At 36.2% G+C, this 23,971-nt stretch overlaps 2 protein-coding genes across 16 annotated transcripts in view; both read left to right on the forward strand.

Moving 5' to 3' along the window:
- The window catches only part of LOC107227349 (sodium/calcium exchanger 1), a 1,225,609-nt gene that overhangs the window by 593,209 nt on the left and 608,429 nt on the right, over window positions 1–23,971 (forward strand). The window lies entirely within an intron of this gene.
- Window positions 5,452–18,088, forward strand: LOC124294711. Of its 9 annotated transcripts, none has more exons than XM_046741336.1 (13): window positions 5,456–5,661; window positions 7,305–9,786; window positions 10,302–10,522; window positions 11,664–11,699; window positions 11,979–12,245; window positions 12,361–12,423; window positions 13,384–13,488; window positions 13,658–13,732; window positions 14,045–14,149; window positions 14,403–14,435; window positions 14,523–14,746; window positions 15,729–15,888; window positions 16,557–18,088. In XM_046741336.1, the coding sequence occupies exons 3-13, from the start codon at window positions 10,306–10,308 to the stop codon at window positions 16,595–16,597; spliced, it is 1,326 nt and encodes a 441-aa protein (XP_046597292.1). In that variant the 5' UTR covers window positions 5,456–5,661; window positions 7,305–9,786; window positions 10,302–10,305; the 3' UTR covers window positions 16,598–18,088. The 9 variants fall into 9 exon arrangements, with proteins under 9 accessions (XP_046597288.1, XP_046597295.1, XP_046597296.1 ...); XM_046741333.1 differs by having other exon boundaries at window positions 5,457–5,661; window positions 16,576–18,088; XM_046741339.1 differs by lacking the exon at window positions 15,729–15,888 and having other exon boundaries at window positions 5,455–5,661; window positions 16,576–18,088.

Here is a 23,971-nt window from a genome sequence, read left to right on the forward strand (position 1 = left end):
CCTGCTGCATGCTCAGGCGCCTTGCGTAATCCTCGGAAAACTTTATCTTGAATTGATCCCAGAGTTCTTCTAGATGAATTAGTTGGCAATCGATCAGAATTCTGATAAACAGTCTGCGAAGAAGACCAGGCATCATCCAAACGACTGCTTCTTCAATCGCTTTTCGCCACTCATCGTCATCTTCAATAAACCCTTGTGCCAGGCATGTTGCTGTAAACGTCTTGCAGACTTGTCCATCCACGGTCCTGAAATCTTTGAAGCTTTTGGCTCCTTTCACCTTCAACAAAAGCAATCGAAGATGAAACAATTCAATTTGAGCAGGACTTACCGAGTACATTCGTCCAAACGCATCGTGTCTACGTTGCCGTTTTTCCCATCTCGATACGATTGATCCGTCAACGTTAGATTTTTTAAATACGTAATGGGAAGGGATATCCGGGTACACAAACAATCTTGCAGATTCATCGCGAATGTTCAATGCGTAGTAATCGTTTAGCATACTTACTCGACTCATGGCATTCCTCATGCCGTCGTCGTTCATGTCTGTCGTAATAGCGACGCTGTGCTCATTGGGCAGATACATGGGGAGTCTTATCACAGGGTGGCTTTTCTCCTGCATTTTTTTGTCGCAGATACGCCAAACCGCCTCATTCAGTCCAATGTAGTGGGCTTCTACGTGATCGGTAACTTCGTCGTGATTGATAACGCGTTCTTCGTCTTCACCATTTTCCCTACTTGTCGCCTGAATCACTGCCGCGTCGTGTCCTTTGAAAATGTACTTATATAGGTACTTTGAAGCCGTAACGCTCATTACAATTTCCACGTTGATGTGGCAATTGAAAATAAGCGACAAAGTTGGGCAATACGGTACGACCCATCGATTGTCTACGACATGTCCTCCACGGTGTTCGTACAAAGCTCCATTGTCTCTTCTACGATAGTGCGGATATGCGCCTGCATCCGTCGTAGTTTCATCTCGGAATGGTTTTGGAAAATACTTGGAGCATTTTCCGTTCACTTCGCACCATGCTCCACAAGGTCCATGGATCATATTACCCATAATAATTCAATGTAAATCAGGATTGAATTCCGGATCAGGAATTTCAGCAAAGATGCACTTGTAAACTATTTCCGGCGTAGACAATTTGTGTTTCAATGTCAGTAACAGGTGAATGTTCATCAAACCACGTTTCTGCGACTCAACCGTGTACACGAATGCACATGTTTTACCAAAGAAATTTCGACGAACGATTAAATCAAGTAAATGCTTCTTTTTTATGTCAAAGACACGCGCAATAAGATCTGGTCTGTCTGAAGGTTGCTGACCAGGAAGAAGATTTTCCCTTATCTCTCGCCAGTTTGGATTGCTAGTCAACGTAATGAAAAGATCTGGTTTTCCGAATTTTCGTACGATTCCCATAGCGTCCTGGTAGTGCTGCATCATATTTCGCGGTGAGCCACTACAACTGGAAGGCAAGATGATGATTCGTCCAACACGGGCATTCGCGTTCTGTGCTGCAGTATTCATACAATCTACCAATCCGGAATAGGTTTCAACACGAATCTTCCGTTGATTTTCTTTTATGAACTTCATGCGATCTTTCTCAATTTTCACATAGTTATCCACTACCCATTGTTGGAAGAGACGACGTCCTAAAAGAATCACATTTCCGTGGCCGTTTGCGCGAATAGCCATTCGATATCGGCTATAAGCCTCTCTAGATACTCGTTTTTGATTATTGCCTGTTTGTCGTAGATCCCGATGCCAGCCTCGAGTACCAAAGGGGTAAGATAGTGGATATACCCAAGGCTCAATATTGGGATCCATAGTACTCACTGAGTGCAGTCTTCTTGTGTTTTTGTTGCGAATAGTGACATAAGATTCCGGAAATTTCCCATCGGCAGTCGTTGAAAATACGGCAGCGACCTCGTTGCTTCGTTGAAAATTGAATTTGCGACGATGTGTTCCTGATTTTAACGTAAAAAGCAACTATAACTCACTTGGCGGTTGTGCGCTATTAAATTGATTGTCTTGTTGAGCTCGTAACTCTTCACCCATCATTTGATACGATTGAGCAAAAACGTTATTTTCACTTATAATGCGATCAAAGGCTCCCAGTATACCTCGATCGAGGACAGTATTACACCGTTGCAGAGAAACGATTGCTTCGTTCGAATCGACGATGAATAGCTGGCCACAGGTTGGCAGTTCGTCAGGCAATGAGTGGAGTGCTTTATTTACTTGATGGTAAATTTGGCCCTGTATTTTCAAACAGTATGGCCCAGGACGTCTTCCTTTAAAGTTTATTAAATTGGCATTGAACAAAGCAAACGAAAAGGATGCGTTGTAATTTCGAATTCATTCGAAAAATGAATTTGATTTCTCGTGAGTCCCGTCGAATAAAGAATGCAATTCTGGTGGCATTTCTGGTAATGGTTAAAGGTGAATTTTCCCATGGCTACAGCAATCGTAAAATGAATTTCGCATATTTGACACTTTTTGGGAAATAAAATGTGCAGCACTGCAGTGCGTGCAGAGCTCAGTCATGCTCCCTTCATAGTGCTCTTGAACACCAGTAATCTGCCCTGCAACAAAACTGTTTCTTTCCTCTCTTCTACGTGCACGGTACACATTGTAAAGTTGTGCATCGGCTAATCTATTGTTAGCTTCTTGGTCGCGATAATTTTGTGTTACAATAATTTCAGCTGCTAATTCTGTAACGCATTCCCGTGGTACTGACACAATAACTGGTTCCTGTAATTCTAAAATTATTATCGGGGGCTCGTTCTCAGCAGCGAAATTTTGATTATTGTTGCGACGGTGACGCTGGTTTTCTGCATTTGTTTCTTGCCTGATGCGTTGAATTTCTTCTACTTGATTCCCAGGCAGCACACTTGCTTCATTCACGTAGCTGCCTGATCACAATGAAAAAGTCAATGATACATCTGGTTTTTTACATAACTGATATGTCATATGTGCCCTACAAGGTACGTTGACCTCACTGTAACGTAACTGCTACGTGAAAATTTGATGTAAAATCCACAGAACAGATGTTACGTAACATTTAGGTCTCTAAGCATTCGTCTTTGTGTGGTCCAAAGAATTGATATATCTGTTACGTAATGACGTGTACATAAATAAAATATATCGCCGTTAACATTACCGATATGTATCAACGGATCTATTCTAGTGTGTTTCAAAGTATTTGTATCCTCGTTACATAATTCGTTTTATGTAACGATTATAGACCATTGCGAACGTATTTCATATGTTCCAGCGGATCTTTTTTTGTGTGTTTCATAGAATTGATATCCTTATTACATAATTATGTTTACGTGAGCAAAATCTGCAACGTAATTATATATATGTACATATGCGCATGGTAGTAGTCTGAATGAAATTTCATACAGTCGGTAAACACTGACTACATAGGTATAACGCCTTTTAAGGTAGCTAAAAGGGAATCGCCTGTGGACACCGAGAACTATAACAGCATTCAGCATTCGAAAATTTTTGATTCCTGCTTGAATTTCGAGAGTTTCTGTCATACTGCGGCGTGCCTATCGAATCGCAATCTAAGGATGAAGAATGCAAAACAGTGACTGCAGTATTCGAAACCGTATACATATCGACGGGCCCTAATGAAAAAGAGCCAACTCGCTAGGCTGGTTAGAAAAGAGCCAACTCGCCGGGCTGGTTAGAAAACCTCGCCAGGCTGGTTAGAAAAGAGCCAACATTTCGGCGAGATAGCTATTTTCCAACCGCCCGACGAGTTGGCTCTTTTCTAACCAGCCCGGCGAGTTGGCTCTTTTTCATTAGGACCCGTCACCGGCGATACGTACGAGTATACCGGTGGTCCTAAAATGGTGTATAGTATAGTAAGTCCATAGCGGTGCGCTGTACATAAAAAATTGGACTGGAAAAGTACAAGTGAAATTGTCAGACGCATGGGAACGAAGTTGTAATGTAATATGAGGCCCCACCTTTATTTTTTACTTTACGTTATTTTTCATTGCTTTATTTTTATCACATTAGATTACAACTGCGTTATATGACTTCGTCCCTATATGTGTCTGAGAACAATTCCACTTGTTGCTTTCTATCCCAGCTTTTCGTGTGGAACACCGCTACGGGTTTACTATACTGTAATCGTATTTTTTACCACTCTAACCTCAAAATCGCGACTTCGTCTCGATCTCTATAATAGGCTTTCGTGATAAAACATACGAGTCGAAAGTCGTATGGATAAAGTTTTTTGACTCGTGCGTTACAGCACTCGCCTTCGGTTCGTGCCGAAAACCTCACGTCTCGTCAAACCCTACTGAAAATCGAATCTCGGCATGGGATCTAATGTGCGATTTTATATGAGATATCATACGAACCTAAATAAGATCTCATATTGTCTCACATAAGATCTCAATAACGAATTTGAACACAGGAACTGAGTGAGATCTCATATGAAATGTCGTGTGAATTTTATATCAGATATTCTCATATCACATCTCACCGTACGAAAAAAACCTATGTAATGTAAACCTGTGTATAATTGTCAAAGAAATTAATAAAAAAGGGGGTTATTGTATGGAGAATGTCAACTTTCTTGGCTTTCATGCTATTCTTGAAATGTAAAATTGGATCTGCTATGAAAGTTAGTCGTTCATTTACACAACCACACCGATTTAATTTATTTTTAATCCTCAGCAGCAATCATCCAATATGTACGTAAAATAACACATATCATACAAGCAGTGCCATAGCTGAGTGGCTAGGTAACAGATTGTGGAACTAGACGGCCCTGGGTTCAATTCCCGTGCGTGTGTAAATTTTTTTTTTTCAGCAAAATTGGGTGCAATCATGCATTACGTAGCACATAGTGAGGTCATTTTCTCCATATTTGACAATTATACGTAGGTTTATATTACACAGGTTTTTTCCGTACCGTGAGATGTGATATGAGATCTGATACAAAACTCACACGACGTTTCATCAGATTTCATTCGGTTCCTGTGTTCAAATTCGTTATTGAGATCTTATAAGAGCTGATATGATATCTCATTTAAGCCAATATGAGGTCTTATGTGAGCTCGTATGATATCTCATATAAAATCGCACATTAGATCCCATGCCGAGATTTTCAGTAGGGAAAAGACTTATGCATACTCGTTATGTACTAATACGATAATATAATATTTGATATTGCGCGCCAAGCGGATATCGGAACCGAACGTAAGGATGAGAATGCAAAACAGTGACTGTATTAATATATGTAATCGTAATATATATCCGAGTATTTTTATTCTAGCAAAATTCTCGATGTAATATTTGGTCGCACATTTTCATACAGTGTTTCACCTATCAAACGAAACACAGGCATAGTATAATTAATAATACTAAAGCCATTATTGTATATAGTCGTAGTCAATAAGTGTGACTTCCGCTTCCGACAGCCATATTGTCATCATCAACTCGGCTTGCAGCATGGCTTGCAGGCATCATGGGAGACGTCTTCCCCGCGCCCGCCTTAGACGGTGTGATCCGCGGCCATCTGATGTCGTATCAAAATATAATTAACTAAATATGTATTATTCCACCCAGTGTCATACAAGTAACAACATACAAGTGAAGTAGTGTTATGTGTACAAGACTTGAGCCAGTATCAGGTAAGTGCACATTTTACCCAAATTCATTCAAACTTCTGCTGCGCGTCTTTGGCATGACTTGTTGCGTCACTGCCGTGCGAACTTCTTTACGAAACTGGTAGCCCGTGCATTGAACTTCTCCTGAGTAAGATAAAAAATGCAATTCTTTCCACAAAATTTGCTCTCGATTATTTTCTTTCGCCACCTCATGATTATCAGTGTAGCACGTTTCATTGCCAACTCCCGCTGCCCACTGCTACATTCGGTTTCATCATCCTAGCATCCAGCTATTCGATAAGGAGTTTTATGACCAGCCACGCAAATAGCTACCAACCAAAATAGAACAGTAACGGTAAAACAGTAAACATTTAAAAAAAATAGAGGTGACTAATATACTCATTTAGTTATTTTCGAATTTCTGGAAACAAGCACCCTCATTGAAACTCTAACACTTTGCCCTTGTCTTCACTTATCTGAATGACATGGCCAGCAAGTTTACATGAAGCTGAAGTTAGCGGCCACTTCTTTTGAAGAGAATAATACGGTACAGTTAAATATGTTTACGGTACTAGAAAAGTGTTAAATTTTCTTGAGATTTGCCTGGAAACCCCCTTGCGTAGGGGATTGGCGAATGGCGTGCACTACTTTCCACGCGGTAGTGGAATGACTGCGAGTTAGTGCATAGATATAATCTGCATGGCGTAGCGTCAACAGTTTTGAATCTAGTTGCAAATCGTCCTGTGAGTCAATGGCGTTGCAAGGCAACTGTCTTGAAGTAAGATAAAAACTGACGATGAGAATTATAGTGGAAATACACCAGCTTCCAGAGAGGGTTTAGTAATCAACATTAGTGCACTTGGTGGACTAACTTGGGCTACTAGCTTCAGCTTCATCAAGTTTACAAAGGTGCAAATTAAAAAAGGCTTTGCTTCTTTGGTTTATTGAGATCTGATTTATATTTAATGAAATATTTGTGCTTTCTCGATCCGAATATTTTGTACAAATAAGATAACAATTTTTGTTGCCACATTGCTGTGAATGCAAGGTATATTTGTGAACCATGGACTATGTCTGATCCACTAACTGCCTCTTATTTCCTTGATACGTAAATAAAAAGGATAAGGATTGCGAACTCAGGGTGTCTAGTGCTCAGGGAGTCTAGTGCTCAGGGAACATCTTTAAACAAGAAATTGATAGGCAATTTCATGTTCATGGAGGTTTCAGGAAATTCCCAGAAATTCGAGTTATTTCTGGAATTTCGGATTTTTTTCTCTATCTAATATGATTTTTTACCCTGGTTTTGTCAACACCATATAATGCAAACATTTAATTTTGATAGTATTTTATTTAGCCACTGTGGCAAATCTGCTCTTCTTAACTGATGGCATTATTGAATACAGTGCTATATTTGTGCGCCATGTGAGTTCGATTTACTCATCTACATTACACAATCTAGTCATTTAAGTAGTAGAAGTGGTGTTTTTATTCAGAAAAAACCCTTATAAATCAGTGAAAAATTTGGAATTTTCAGAGAATTTTATATTTCTCAGTCACTGGACACCCTGTACACTGGACCAGAGTCCTTAGTTCACAAGTATAACCTTAATAAATTGACCGATAGTAATGCCTGAATGTCACAAAGAACCCTTATCTTTTATTTACAGATTATATGTGTGTGTATATTGTATATACTCATTGAGATGCCTAAGGTATTGAAAGATTCTCGGTATGTGACGAGAAGGCAACGAAGACGTCAAATTAAAGAAGAGTATCGGAAACTCTGTAATACCAATGACAATTCATCGATTCCTCGCCATATCCCAGCAACAGTTTGTACTTGTACAGATACAAAGTCTAATACAGCTGAGTTCAACAATGGTGGCATTACTGCAGACGTACAGCTTGATCCAATAGATTCCAACAATATTGCCTTAAGTGAACCTATTCACGAAAACCTCAATGATAATGTCAACTTTAGTGACAGTAGTGGTGGTAGCTTGCCTCAAAAATGCAAGCCGGACCCTAACATTGATAAATCAGACTTACGGAATGATCTTCGAAACTGGGTTGTTAATTGTTGCATCAATCATAGCAATGTTAATGCTTTATTGAAAATTTTAGTTAAACATGGACACGACGTACCTCTAGATGCAAGAACTTTACTTCAAACTCCTCGAAAGCTGGAAATTATTGATATGAGTCCTGGGCATTATTATCATTTTGGTCTAGCGCAAGGTTTAGTAAGAAGTGTTGCCAAGTATTATTCAACTGAAAATTGTCCGAAAGAATTACAAATCAACATTAATGTCGATGGACTTCCCTTGACAAAAAGTTCAGGCAGCCAATTTTGGCCTATACTAGCATCTATCGAAACAGATTTTTACACCGAACCCTTCATCGTCGGTCTATATCATGGTAATGAGAAGCCTCATGATAGTAATGAATTTATGAAGTACTTCACCGAAGAGTGTGATAGGATCATTGATGCAGATTTGAGTATAGGTAATAAAACAGTTCCCATTAAAATTAATGCATTTGTTTCCGATACACCTGCGAAATGTTTCATTACTGGAACCAAAGGGCATAACGCTTATTTTGGCTGTGGGAAATGTGTGCAGGAAGGAGAATTCATTGATAATCGAGTGACATACCCTGAGACAACAGCAAGATTACGAACTAACGAATCATTTAGACTGAAAACCAATGAAGAGCATCACAAAAAAACATCTATCCTTGAAAACTTATTTATCGACATGATATTAGATTTTCCAATAGATTATATGCACTTGGTCTGTTTAGGTGTAATGAAAAAACTGTTACAGTTTTGGATCAAAGGAAACAAAGATGTTAGAATGACAAATTTTCACCGTAAACGAGCGTCAGATCTATTACTATCATTAAATAAATCCATATCAAAAGAATTTTCGAGAAAGGCAAGACCTTTGGAGGAAGTAGATCGGTTCAAGGCTACTGAACTACGACAGTTGTTATTATATACTGGACCAATAGTATTTTTTGATAATTTGCCGAGTGACAAATACAATCATTTCCTATGCTTGAGCGTTGCGATTCGAATTTTAGCGAGCCCTGAATACCACATAAAATTGAACGATTATGCCAGACAACTGCTACAGTATTTTGTTGAATCTTTTCCATTACTCTATGGTCACCAGCATGTGTCATACAACGTGCATAATTTGATACACCTTTGTAATGATGTAAAGTTGAAAGGGCCTCTAGATAAATTTAGTGCGTTTAAATTTGAAAATTATATGCAAAAAATTAAAAAGTTATTAATAACATCCAGCAAGCCTTTAGCACAACTTATAAAACGTCATCAAGAAGAATGTAAAATCAACGTCCAATCTGAAAAATTTGAATATCCAATCATAAAATATGCAAACATTGAAGAGACCAGTAATGGCAAAAAAACATTCAATCTATTCGGTATCGTGATTTTTTTATAAGTACAAAAATTCCTGACAATTGCTGTTGCTTAAAAGATGGTGCAATTATCGAAGTATCGAGAATTCATCTCGAAAATAAAATAATATATCTAACAGGTCAGAAATTTTTAAACCCGAAATCATTCTTCAAAATACCATGTGAATCTTCAAAAATTGGAATACAACTTGTTGATAGACAGCATCAACTTGTGAAAGTTTGCATTTCCAACATTAAATTGAAATGTCTAAAATTCAAATTAACCGATAGTGAAAATGTGGTCACTCCATTGTTGCATCATTCATAACACGTAAAGTAATTATAAATATCATAGTAAAAACACAACGTCATTCTTAAATTCACGATTTATCTATTTTAAATTTCCCGCTTAGTCCCGCGTGTCACAAATGTTCGCGCTCTCGCTTTTTCTACAGATTTCCGGGCTGGCTGGTGGCCATATTGTTTTATTACGCATTTCGGTCGTAGCTCCCACGTGTCCAAGTATTGAAGTTTCGCATTAAATAATTTAATTACTTGAAATACATAGATCGATTGATCTCGATTAGTGTTATTGCGTCCAGTGCAGTCAGTGCAGTTAGTGTTGTACGCAGTCATTACGTCATTCTCACGATATATTCGGACTTCAATAATCAACCGACTGATCAGAATTGGTTCTGCCGGTTACATCTACACAATCTATAGGTAATTTTATTTGAATATTTTCCTATATAAATCGAATATCTTTTTTCATCGATGCGTCTATTTACACGGTTCCGTGATCCTATTTAAGTCACGTAAACGGGCACGTAACCTAAGTAGAGTTACGCTAAATCTAACCTAAAAATTCACAAGTTATGCTTTGCGGGTGACAGACACCGGCATCGTGGCTTCTATCGCGCGCGCGTGTATTTTCGACATCAAAGATTTCGAACTCATTTTAACCTCTTCTGCATGATATTTTACTCAGATGTAAAACTTACACGTGAATTGCGCGACTGATTGTGAGTGTCCCTCAACCATGTGGATAGCCGCCTCGTTTTGGGATGCTCGAAATTTACGTATACAAATTTTTGCAATTCTGTACATAACCGTCCAACATGCGATAGCCAGACACAAGCCGCAAAATATACGTAGTTGGTGATCGCTTTATCGCTGTTAATTATGATTAGACGAACACGCTATGATAATTCATCAACTGTCCTCTTTTTCCATTCAAGAAACATGCCGTTGCCCTACGCTGTTGTATCTTTTTCAAATGATGATTCTGACGATGAACAAGTGACATCTGAGGTCCCGAGTTGTTGGTTAACTCCCAACAATACAAAATGCTGGTGGCCTAAGACAAAAAACATAAGTGCATTCATGGTTAAAAAAGTATTGCCCGATACTGAAGATCCTAAGTGGGAATTGTACGACGTCATATTCGAAAACTATTTTGGTAAAGTTTCTATTTATTTATTGTCTTGAGCAATGATCAAGATAGGCAAAAATCTGTCGATTAATTATATCACAGTCGATGTTTTAAATTATATCATCGTAAACTTGCTCGATTTAACAGTATTGTTGCGAATACAAGTCAAGGTTTTTTCATGGTGGATGTGCTCGAAAAACTTCTACTTTACTTATATGCTGGTTTTCTTTAGAAGGTATATACAGAAAATAGTTGCTTAAATGAAGCCTTGTATTCACAAAAATACAGATGATTATCAGGTCATGCGTAGTTGGGTAATAGTTAGAAAAATTTCCTGAATACCATACCAATAAACATTAATATTAATTTTAATGTATTATGTGTTTAGTATTTGCATTATTAGTACATATTTCCGATACCGTAGTTGTTTTACTACCTGAAGTTCTGAATCTTCATTTGAACGAAAATTTAAAGAATTTACCATGTTATTTTGTCAGCCAAAATTCGGGAAAAATTGAAACCTGATTTCAACAGTAGAGTTTAATTTTTTGACACTTCAAGTTTCAATTTATGGAAAATTTTAGTAAAAACCAGCCTAGTATATAAACCTGTTGCAATTTTCGTTTTAATAAAGGTTTGGAATTTCAGGCATGTAGCTTTTATTCCATGAGAGTATTAATATTGTATATTATTAGTCCAATGAATCTGAAGATATTGCCTTCAGGTCACACATTTGATTGGGTGAAGAGCTACAGCTTGTTAATTATAAACAGCAGGTGTCTATAAGACCTGGAAATCTGGAAAAGCTGGAAATGTCAGGGAATTTGTACTGTCTGGAAAACTCAGGGAATCTTGTCTCATTTCACTAAGTCGGGAATTTTTTTCGAGTCTTCCAACCTTTTAAATCTCAAATTCAACGCCTCAAACATCAAAATTTGTTATCACGCTTCCCAATGCATGTCTTCACAGTCATGGGAAATTGATAATATTATTATAAAAGTACAGCACTATTTTCAGATAGGTCTCTAACTGAAGTAGCACTGTCATGATCTACTAATACTTTCGATTGCCTGTGACTAAACAAATGTTACATGCAAAACAATGGTCAGGGAAAAAAATTAATTTGGTACTGAAACACCTAGAAAAGTCAGGCAATTTCTGATTTCAGATTTGATGGCAACCCTGATTAACAGCAGAGATAGTGGTATTTACATGATCAGATAAAGTAAACAAACATATAATTATTTGGACATTTACCAATAGCTTGAGAGTCCCAATAACCATATGTTTTTTATCAACTGGATTGGTCAAAAACGTCAAGTTACTAGGACTGTCCAGCATTAGGTTCATGTCTAATGATTGGTTCATTTACCTTATTTGCCGTGATTTTCAGACTCGTTTCTTTAAAGAGAATTAATGACCAATATATTTTCAATTTTCGTTTTGTTCTCAATTTATGAATATATTTTTTGTTTACATGCAGAGAGTTTGGAAAAAGCCAGAAAAAAAGCTGAGAGTATTTCATCAAGTGATGAACAAAATATACCAGATAGAAAACGGATTCAAAGAAAAAAGAAATCTATGTCACAAAAAAAAATTATTGGAAATTCAGACAGCGAACAAGAAATGTCATGCAGAAACATGCTTAAAAAAATTCCTGATCTACCACATAATTACGTCACTAACAACAGCATGCAGTTCGATATTGAAAATATTCCTGTTATTTATGAAGAGACCGATGAACCAAAAGGTATATAAATCCAAAGTCATGCAGACAAATATTCATCTTCGTACATACAATGAACACATGATCAGGACTAGTGTAATTTGTCCCATTCTACATTTGTTTTTCTAATCCATTTCAGGTTATCCATTAACACAAACTAACATGACTTTTGACTGTCAGGCACCCACATCAAAGAAATCAGGTACACATTTTTGTATACAACAATTATTCAACACGACTGTGGTTTATGAATGACGTGACAAACACGTAGAAAATGATCAAAATTTGGAGTGTTCTAAATAAAATCGCCACTTGTAATTTATAATGATCATTATATTGGTAGAAATTATTCTCATGTGCTTTTGAGCCTTTGATGATGTTCATGGGTACTCTACATTGAAATAGGCGAACCCATAATTTTGTCATTGAAAGATTTTGTTGCGTAAATCAGTTTTGAAGCTAAAAAGTTATATGAAAATTTATGTGCTGTTATATTAAAAGTCACAAACTGAAAGTCACGAGTTTTTTGTATTTTGATAATTATATACGTAGTTTATTATAACATCTTGTATTAATTTGCTCACAATGTTCAAAAAATTAATTCATAAGAAAAAAAGAATCTACATTTTTTTTTCTCATCATCTTTTCTGTGTCCTTCAATCTTTGTATAACAAAAATTTGAATAATTTATTGAAATTTGAAACTTTCCGGAATTGATTATTGCCCGCGAGAATATATGTTTATATGAGATATGTTTTCCAATAAAAATTTCCTGAATCAGAAGATACATAGCTAAAGTATCCAGCATCTTGGAAGGTCGAGAGCCCATGACTTTGATGCCTGAAATAGATTAGTCTCCTGGTATTTATATTTCGAAAATTACTAGTAAATGAGTATTCCAGAAATGGCTTTCTTAAATGAGCTAAGACCTGGTACACTATTGCATTTGAAAAGTGAACATACTGTTTAAACAGCAATTAATTAAAATCAAGATTGTACAAGTTTCTGGTAATAGTATAGCCCCCCCAGTGCACTTCCAATTTTTGGCATTATCATCTATCATATTACTGCAGTTTTACTATAATTAATGTAACTTGATGAGTAATCAAAATACTTCTGAGATACGTGTAGTGATTAAGTTGACTGATGACTTTCATTCTAGACTCCATTTCAATTAGAACACTGAATTGCAGTCCAGTAAAGACGTTTTGTGCGTTTACAATGACATCATCAACCGATAAGCCTCACGAAACATTAACACAAAATGGTAATTTCTTTCATTCTACTTACAATTATAGTGTTCGTTATCGATTTTGTAGAAGCAATAAGTTACGTATCAAGCTCAGTTGTGAGCAAATAATCGTGCATACACAATGCACTTTATACGTTTCTCACACTTGCGTATTCTCATGTTCATATATACTCTTTATTGTCAGATTCACTTAAAACCACACGCAACGTCCCAAAAGTGTTATCGCAGCAAGTACTTACCAAAGCTCCAATTGAAACAGGTGATGTCAACTACATAATATCATGGCATGATATTTCTTGGTCTAAAACACCTTTAAAAAAATCCCTGTAGTCTGTATTAGTTTGTCACTTCGAAAAAGTTTTTGGGGGTTCGAGGCATTTTGCGTTTATATAGTTAGATTGTACCTGTTGGGTACTTTTCAGGTCCTTTTCCTTCTCTTTACTTGGAACACGCCTAGAAGCCGTAGGCCTTGAATCACACAAAAACTTTTTCTTGCCCTTTTACGAAAATACTGCCTTTGTAGCATGTATTTCATAAAACTGCATAAAAATATCGATATTTTTATCTACAGAGCAGAGATTACTTGTAGCACCAAGTTCATCACTACCAGTATATGATGCAATAACTACCTCTTTGCCATTGTACACATCTAACAGATCAGATGCGTATACACAAGGTACCTACATTTGTGACCATCTCATTGTCAGTATAGCACCGAGACTGTAACTACAAAAGAAGAATTAATGTAGTTGTAAACTGTATGTGTATACGACTGTCAGTGCCACCAAACTTGTGATTCAGAACTAGTTTTGGAAAATTGGCATATCTGTTAACAATAACATGAGGTTGATTTCCCTGTAGTTAAATCTCGGTGCCATCATTCTGACATTTCTAAATTTGTTCTAATATTTCATTATGGTATTTTATAGATAGGTCCGAGTCTTTGGTACGAATTATTGAAGGTTTGTATTATCCTCTACGTAATGAATTAGTGGTCAGATATGACAGTCTTATTGAGTAGCAGAATAATCAATCGTATTTTCCTACAGATAATTTTAATAAATTATTCAAAAAAGTTGCTGAAATAGCAGTAGAGGTAAAATCTTTGACAGCAAGTTTGAATAAATTACAAACAAGATTTCATGATGACACCGACACCCCTGCAAGTGCTGAACTGCTCATGATCACAGATTCGTTACCATTTCCTACAATTGATAAACTGAAGGACTTTGAATACCAATTGGAAATAAATGCTACCCTAAAATCTAGTGTGGTGAGTACTTGAATAGTGTTACTCTTGTTAGCTCGAAAATTTGATATTGGAATGACAGTAGAACCCTTGAGTTTATGGTAGCTCAAATCGAGAACGATTCTTTAGGAAGGTCTTAGATTAGAAGACTCAATGTTTGAGAGAAACAATGTCAAGAAGCTAACCGTTTCTATTATGTATTAAATTTGTACAAACGTTATCAATGTGGTAGCAGTTATAAATCCCACTGGATTTAAGAACTCGCAGCCCATTACCCAAGAAACACAGAATAATATCAACTCATAAAGTGAAAGTCAGTACACAGCTTCAGCTGAACGAAAACGTTGTGAAGCCACAGACCGGACGTGAAATATCTGTCTGAAGTTTTGATGGATCGAACTTGATCCGCAATTCAAATTTTCGTTGACTTAAAATACCAAAAACAAACAGCTAATTCAGATTAATTGTTAATCCCAAGTCCACGGTTTCATTCCTGCAAACAATTGTCTAAATTAAGTTCTTTGCTTTTCGACATTTTGCATTAGCGAGAATTTGAGAATAATAAGTTTGATCGACCAAAATTTCGGAAACATGGTGAAATCATTTTTGCCTCCTAATTAGGTAATTGAAACAGCTCTTATTTGATTAAATCAATTGGCTTCTTGAAATTTTCTTACTGTATATTTTGATTTTCAATTTTCAGAAGAAAGCAACTATTATGACAAAGTACGGCCATTTTGGATCATGCTATGTATAAAATTACGTGTTATATGTATTCGTTGCACTTTTTGCTATTGATTTTCTCCCTACATTGAAGCGTAAAACAATTTGAGAAATTTCATGATAATTTCTTACGTCTGTTTAGAGGTTTTTTTTCTCAGAATATATGCGAAAATGAAATCCCAAAATTATATAAGTATGAAGAATGTACGAACTAATTTATTCTTCAATTTTCTTGAATTTTATGTCATAGAATTGATTTGTTGACCATTTTGAATAACCGTAGGGATCATATTTCAAACGAATTGGAGGTAGCGGAGCAAAAGATACTACATTGCGTATTCTTCGAAGAGTTTTCTCAAATGCAGTGGCTCAGAATTGTTCCTGGTTGGGCCTACGTGATAATTTTTCAGTCCAAAATTTGGCTATAATAAAGATCACCAAAGGTATTAATTATCAACAATCAAGTAATAATCAATTCATATGATAAGAATCTTAAGATTGAACCTCAGGCAATTTTTTTTGCCACTCATGTACACACATACAATTGAATTTTACGGACAGCATTCTTAGTTATTAGAACTTACATCAAAGTGAAGTACTCATAATCTTGTTGTAATGTTGCTGTGCATGAAGTAGCACTGGATAGCTAGTGAGTGCCGAAAATTATCACAGAGATGAAACGATATTACAAGTGTGTCAATAGCGGCCAATTGCACATTGCACTAGTTTTCAGATTTTTATGTCTCTATAAACAAATTTTTCTTTACATTCAGCAAGGTTAGAGATTGTGTTACGTTATTTCATTTCAATGCGATCTGGGAAGTAATTTCTGCACAAAAAATTCGGTAGAGAATTTAGTTCGCTAAATTACGTATATTGGGATAGTGGCAAGGGGCGAGAAAAAAATCGCATGATGTTGAGTCTTAATTATGTATGTAAGTACAATATATGCTAGCAATAGTTATTGCTATTGCAATTAATCTTTGCGATACCACTAAAGTCTTCTTCACTTTGTAATGCCATTGCAGAAAAATTTCACCGCGAAGTGGATTTATCCAATGTAATTCATCTGATTCAGACTCGGAATGTTCCTTTCCCTTATAAAAATTAGATCTATTTTTATTTCCTAGATGCAGTAATGGTGAATTATAACATGACGGACAAAGAATTTGAAGAAACTTGCAGTGAGTGGTTCCGTCAAGGAAAACAAAGATTTATCAGAGAAGAGAAGGCGAAGGCCAAAGCACGAGCATAGAGGAAGCACGAGCAATCGCACAAGTTCATACTGTAAATTAACCACAGTTCAACGAATTGGAGTCAATCTTATATTTAATTTCAATTTATTCTTGTTTTACAACTTACATCTGTACTGGCTCAAGTTAATTCATGATACTCACCTACAAACTGCAATTCATATAGATTTTTAAGTTCATTTGATAGCTTTCATACCTTCATATATCTTAATCTTAAATAGTTTGAAGCTAATTTCATACCTCGAATGTTTACGGTGCAGTAGTTTCACATCAAAACCACAATTGTATCATGTTTACCATGTACTTTGTGGTTTTGTAGTAAAACTCCATACTAACAGTATAAATATTGTCCCACTTTCCGGTGATGTGAGCAACATATTCGACATGGAGTTGGATAGAAAAATTATAAACAAACTACACGGAAAAATGATATAACGGTAGTTACCTTGCGAAGCCACTATATATAGCCTATACGTTCATTTTGAATTTACGTATTTTTGAAAGGATTCCAATTCTTGTTTTATCGCGAAATATAATACCATATAATACAGCCACAAGTTACATGACAGGCACATCAGTGTTGACTTGATTCCACATAGGTTATCTATGTACCTAAGTAATTTTTTGTTTAGTTCCGTATACGTTTCATAACGTAAAAGTCAGATACTGGTTGTAGTATTACTCTTTTTAAATGTTCATTATCATATGATATGTAAAGTACAAAATACCCTGGTGGGAATTTCTACGAATTTCTAGGGAAATTGGAACAGTTTTCATTGAAAATTATTGTTTTTTTTTTTTTGTAGTTTATCAACAAATTGTAGATCCCGTGGTTCATTTGAAAAATTGTAGATTTTTGTAGTGATTCAGAAAACCTCGTTTTTGTCAATCAAATTGGAAAGAACTATAATTTTTTTTATAAAAACCTAAACTTTAATTTTCCTTGAAATTCGGACTGATTAAATTTTCAGTTACGTTCTTATGGCAATTTTTTTATTTACTTTTTCCTATGGGCCGTTCGAGTCCTCAGCGCTTATTATAGATTGTGATTGATATCTACTATAGTACCTAAATATTGTTACTTATGTGATACTACGGGTGAAATTGTGAGATTCTTATGATCTCCAAGAACCATGTTAAGTAGTGTGTACTTATTTCTCGCTGTAACACGTTGAATTTTGATATTCTATTACCTGTATTATATTAAGCAAAATACGTATAACGGTATTGTATACCCGTTTCCCTATTGTCACTTGTATGACACTACATCTTGATTTTCTAGATTCTAGTACCTTTGTTATTTTGTTATATTACTCATTTCTAGCTGGTTACTTTTATGACACATGGTATTTCGATATTCTGGGTGGTAATAAATAATCTTTTCCATATATATCCTCGTATTTATGTGCTTTTTTTAAGCAGCGTGCACGTGCGCATAAAATGAATCGCCGGATGTTACACGGAGTAACAGATACGTATTAAGTACGTTTATTCAATGGCTCTGATTTGGATGTATTACGCAGCAGTTATGAATCTGAACTGTCACTACTATATACAACTGCGCTGGATGCAAAAAATAAGAACATAAATGATACATAACGGACTTGCAAGGGCATGAATCTCATCCATATCTGTGATATCTTTGATACGTATCTCTGTTCTGTACCTGTTACGTAGCTGCCATAATGGTTTGTGGCGGACATAATAGAGTACATGTACGGTACATGTAGAGCACATGTGATGTAGCTGTGATTTCGGAAGGAACAAGATTCAAGTATTTGTTACGTTACTGGTATATGAATGTGCTGCCTGGGTTTGTTCTTCTATTGGCGGAATCATATTGCGCAATCACTTTACCTTCAATTTCTACACAGTGACCTAAAGGTACTACTATTGACTGCTGCTGTTCTGAAACCTCTATGGATCGTATATCTCCAGTAGTATGAGTTACTCTAGTACGGTTGTGCAGATTTTCAGCATTCCGTTCTCGACGGACGTGCTGAAACTTTGCTTCCTCTTCGGGTGTTCGAACAACTCTCTTCACGCCCGTAGCATTGCGCCTGAAGAAAAGTATTCGTTTGATGGTCCGGATACTTCGTCAGTATAATATAGAACCTTTGAAAGAGAACATATCCAAAATTCACCGCTTTTCATGCAATTTAATCATAAGATAGAAATTAATCATAAGAAAATTCTTAAAAGATTAACATGTATTCGGGAAAATCGAGGAATCTGTCATGTATGATCCAAAAATATTTTTACCAGAAATTTTTGCAACAATTTATTGTTTAAACAATTTCTTAATAGTTTTTTGGTATTGTTGTTATTGAAAATCAATATTACTATCATCTTCAATATGGTTGATTTTTTTCAGATTTTTGCCACTACAGAAATTACTTGAAATTCTCACCAAAACTCTTTTCGGTTGGAATTTTCATGACCATACATCCTTAAATTACAAACCTTATTTATGGCGACAATATCTTGAACCTTGGCTACACAACCTTCCAATGCCACACACTGAGTCCTTCTTCCAGCTCCATTATTCAATACGATACATGTGTCACGCGACGACTTAACCCTCTAGTTTTCCGCAGAGGTTTATTCTTATTTTTTTTCGTGGGTTGGCAGGTGATCGTCCTCTACAGGGTGATCCCTGGGAAATGGATTGGAGGATTTAATTATATTGTACTAGAATGTTTTATGGAAAGCAAGCTTCTAATGGTAACAATGCAAATGAAATAGCAATCGAGAGAAATGCGGGACGAGGAAGCTCACAATGGTTTTTTTATCTTAATGTACACCTACTCACTCTTTAGTGGCTTCTGAATTCTCACTCACTCTCTCGCACAGTTCTGTTCACTCTCATCTCTACACAACTCGATTAAGTTCGTGGCAGGACTTCAAGCACTTATTTCTAACTTCGAGAGACTGACGCCGCGACGCGAAAAGCCTTCCCGACCGCGTATAGATTAGAGTATCACCCTCTAATCGTCGGTGGCGGAAAAGGACTTACTACCTCTGTACGCGGTTGCTTCGAAGGAGCCGGGTTCCGTTGAGATCGTTCTCAGCTGTCTCTAACGGGACTAACTTCGCTCGCTCGTCCGACACCCCTTGAAGCGTCGGACAGCGAGCAAGGTTTTTGCTGATTTTACAATTTAGAACAAAGGCTCGCCTCGCGACGATCATTCCTGAAGCGCGTGATCTCCCACTCGCCTCATCCCGGTGTTGGTTACACCCGGGATCTGGCGAGCGCGGGGACGCTGACGTTGCAACGGTCAACTACGCCGTTGCGCTTTGGTCGTGCCACGAACTGTTTTATATAATGGTTAAATTATATGAATATAATAATGAATTTAAGGTTATGCTTCCTCGTCCCTTTTCAAAGCGATATTAATAATCAATGACATTGGTATACATACATGCGGCGTTCGTGAGACATGAAGAATCTCTATACATGAATTCATACAACTAACGATGAAGTGTGATAAGAAGAGGTAGGCGAATACCAACATTATTTTTTTTTTTAATAAAAAGTATCTTGAAAAAAATGGACATTTTTCAACGTCTTTGACGAGAAAAAAGGAAATAGCGAAAAACAATTTTTTCTCTCCAAATTTATGGTTTTTTTTTATCGATATCTCGATAACGACGATCGATACGTAAAAAATGTATGAGACCTTAATTGTAGATCGTGCAGAGAGCAACAAAAAAGTATTGTAAAAAAAATTTCGTATCTCAACGGGGAACCGAGTTATGATGAAAAAACTAAATTTAACGCTTTTTTCAAGATGGCGGAAAACGCACAAGGTTATTTTGGTCGACAATTTGAACTTAAGCTTTTCTAGCCGCCCCCCACGTAATATCCAAAATTTGGCTTTGTCGGTTCATTTTCATTTCCAAATGTATATAATGACTGGACTAAACACCCGTGGCACTGACGCCTCATTATTAACCGACCTATCTTTCAGGCGTTGATTTATAAAAAGGCCTTATCTTATCGCCTCGTTTTAACAGATTACTTGTCGTAGCGAAATTAGACTAGTCTAGAAATAATTTGATCAGAGCCAGTTTACGATAACATTTACGAAAACGTTTTCGTTTACGATAAAAAAAAATATAACTCAGGAAATGTGCCGTTCCAACTCACTATTGGTGACTCGACCGAAGTTACCGATAAGGAATGGTACAAAACCAATGAGATTGATAGCTCGGAGGCACAATCAATTACCTGGCAAAACATTGGAGAAATGGAGGGTCATAAAATTAGTTAGCTAAAAAAAACAAGTCATGTATAAAATTCAAAAAAATTCGTACCTTTGTTCTTTGTAAAATTGCGAAGCCGTAAGAATTATAATACCCGGTAGTATATAAGAATACATAATAAATTATTTGCAGAAATTTCGGGTTGGATAAAATCAAAATTTCAGGTAACTCGCCATAAGAGTGGACAAGCAAGCTACGGAATAGGCTCCATTACTGACGGGAAGCAAAAGCTCGAGGTCCGTATTACGACTTGGTCCAATATGGATGCAAATTTAAAAAGGGGTCAACCAATCGAAGTGACTGAAATCGTAAAGACGGATTCATATACGTATTTACAAATTGCTAATGGCTCAGCAATTGTTTCCACTGTTGGGCTAGAATTAGATCCTGACGAGATGATAAACATCACTTCAACTCCGCAAAAAGTATGTACAGAAAATATTCTATTTATTATAGTCTATTATTATAGTCAGTGCACCCACAAGTCCTTCCTTTTTTTAAAAAGTATACGAAATTTTGATTCTAGTCGTTGAATTAAGGACGCCCTTCATAAACACTACGTACTTACTTTTTTCATTACTACATATGATGTATATATATTTTTGGTTTCAGAGGGCACGAATAGAACAATGAGCGGTTCATCTTATTCCTTTTTTCCGTTGTATATACAGTGTTTTCCGTCTTTTTCCATAACCTTTTTTTTCAATTTGCTCATTTTCCTTATCTATCGATGTTTTGAAAATTCGCAAAAGTTTGTTTCAAAATAAAAATATGTAAAGGATTGTAATAAAAAGGAATATAATATCTATGTACATTTCGTTTTATTTCTTCGCTATATACTTCTTCATCATCGAACCTCCTTAGATATTCCAATAATTCTTTTTCGATTTATTCATGGATGCATGGGTATTAAAATTTATGCGTAGAGTGTATAAGCATATTTGCGCAGTCGTGTGGTCACCAATCTAAGAATGTGTCATTATAGACTATTATTTTTTTTAAAAGTATACGAAAATAACCGCGCGCGTATATACGCAACTGTCAAACTGACTGTGTCATTATAGACTATTATTTTTTTTAAAAGTATACGAAAATAACCGCGCGCGTATATACGCAACTGTCAAACTGACAACGGGACTCCAAACACAGAATCCCCATACACATCCGGCCGACCATTCACAGGACGAATAAAACGACAACAATTCATCGATATGACCGACAACAATACTTGCGAGATTTCGATATACATCGTGACCCATGAACTTTTTATGCGGGGATAGTGTAATAACTAATTTGTATTACATCATTTTCTGTTCGTGACAGATGTTCCCAAATATATTTGTTCTGAGGAGGGCCCCCATCCGGGCTGAACCGTAAACCTAAATAATTATTACGAAATAAGAATATTAGTATTTTTTTAATAATTTTTTTCAGATATTCCACCAGAAAAGAAGTCACTCAAAAAATTTGCTGTCTCATCTTGTAATTTGCCAGTAAGTTCTGTAGAAATTAGCCAGAAAAATGACAATATGTTATTCGTAAAACAGACAGAGTGAATGATCGGTGATAGAGAGAATAAGGATAAAGAATTGAGCCAAAGTGACACAAAAACATCCAATCCACAGAGGGACGACGACGACAACCCAGCCGATGTGGGGAATGTGATCGGACTTCAAGTGCAATCTAATAACATTCCTACAGTAGTTCATATTGGAACTCAGGTACGAAGTGGTGATTTGTTCACAAGTTTTTGTCGTCAATTGAAAAATGATGGAAACCTGAATACCGTGACTGGAATTGAATCCTTTCAAATACTTGGAGCAATAGTTGATACGATGAAGTTTGCGAGCAAAGATGATTCACGTTCTAAAATGGATATGGACGAAAAAGATATGACGCTCACGAAGCTAAAGCATAATCTTCCATATGTATTACTGTCGATATTATTCCAATGCTACACTAATCAGAATTGTAAAAAGATATTTTATTGCGTGCTAGACATTCTGTATGAATGCTTAAAGGTTGCAATCCCTTGGCCGTCTAGAGAAAAAATTTCTAGAAATTTTCCTTCATGTTTTTAAACCTTCAAAGACGTTCGTATTGTACTCGATTGCATTGAAATATATATACAAAAACCAAAAAAGCTGTGTTGCAAATTACTTACATATTCTCATGACAAAACTACAGGCACAGTGAAAAACATGATGTGTGTCACCCCAGGTGATCTTATCTTATTCATCAGTGAACCGTACGAAGGACGAGTATCAGATAAAGCAATATTCGAACAGAGCCATCTAATAAACTTGCTACAAGAGAAGGACACAATAATGGTCGATAAAGGCTTTCAAATTGATGATATTTGTAAAGACCATAATATAAAATTGATAAGACCACTGTTTTTGAGGAATCAAGTTCAATTGTCTCAATCAGATGAACTCCGGAACTGCAGCATTGCCAAAGATAGAGTGCATATTGAACACTATAACCGAAGATTGAGGTTGTTTGGACAGTACACCGTAAGTCATAATAGAATCTAAAATTTTTTTTTACTAAAACTAAAAATTTGAATACATAAGTTCATTATTATAATTTAACCATTACCTATCATAACGTTTAATTGGATTAATTTATTAATTTAATTGCCAAAAATAATATGAAGTATTTTTTCACATAACGTAGATCTCGCAACATCGCGTTCAACAGCTGTCTATGTTTTTCTTGCTGTACGGTGTTCAGTTGTATTTTATTTATAATATCAAAATGAGTAATGCAAATAAATTCAGACACAATGGGCGATTTGCGAGAAAGAGTATTATAAATTGGAAAAAAATGTAAGTGAAAGCGTGAAAAAACTACATACGGAGTATGAAAATTTAGGCGTACAATTACCGAGCAGGCGACGTATCGTCGATTTGGAAAATTAGCTGCGGAAATGTGGTGTATGACATGTGATTGGCCTTTATCTTTTCGTTTTCTGGTACAAGAAGATATTTGTAGACTAGCAAGT

Source organism: Neodiprion lecontei, chromosome 5, assembly GCF_021901455.1.
Source record: "Neodiprion lecontei isolate iyNeoLeco1 chromosome 5, iyNeoLeco1.1, whole genome shotgun sequence".
NCBI lineage: Eukaryota > Metazoa > Arthropoda > Insecta > Hymenoptera > Diprionidae > Neodiprion > Neodiprion lecontei.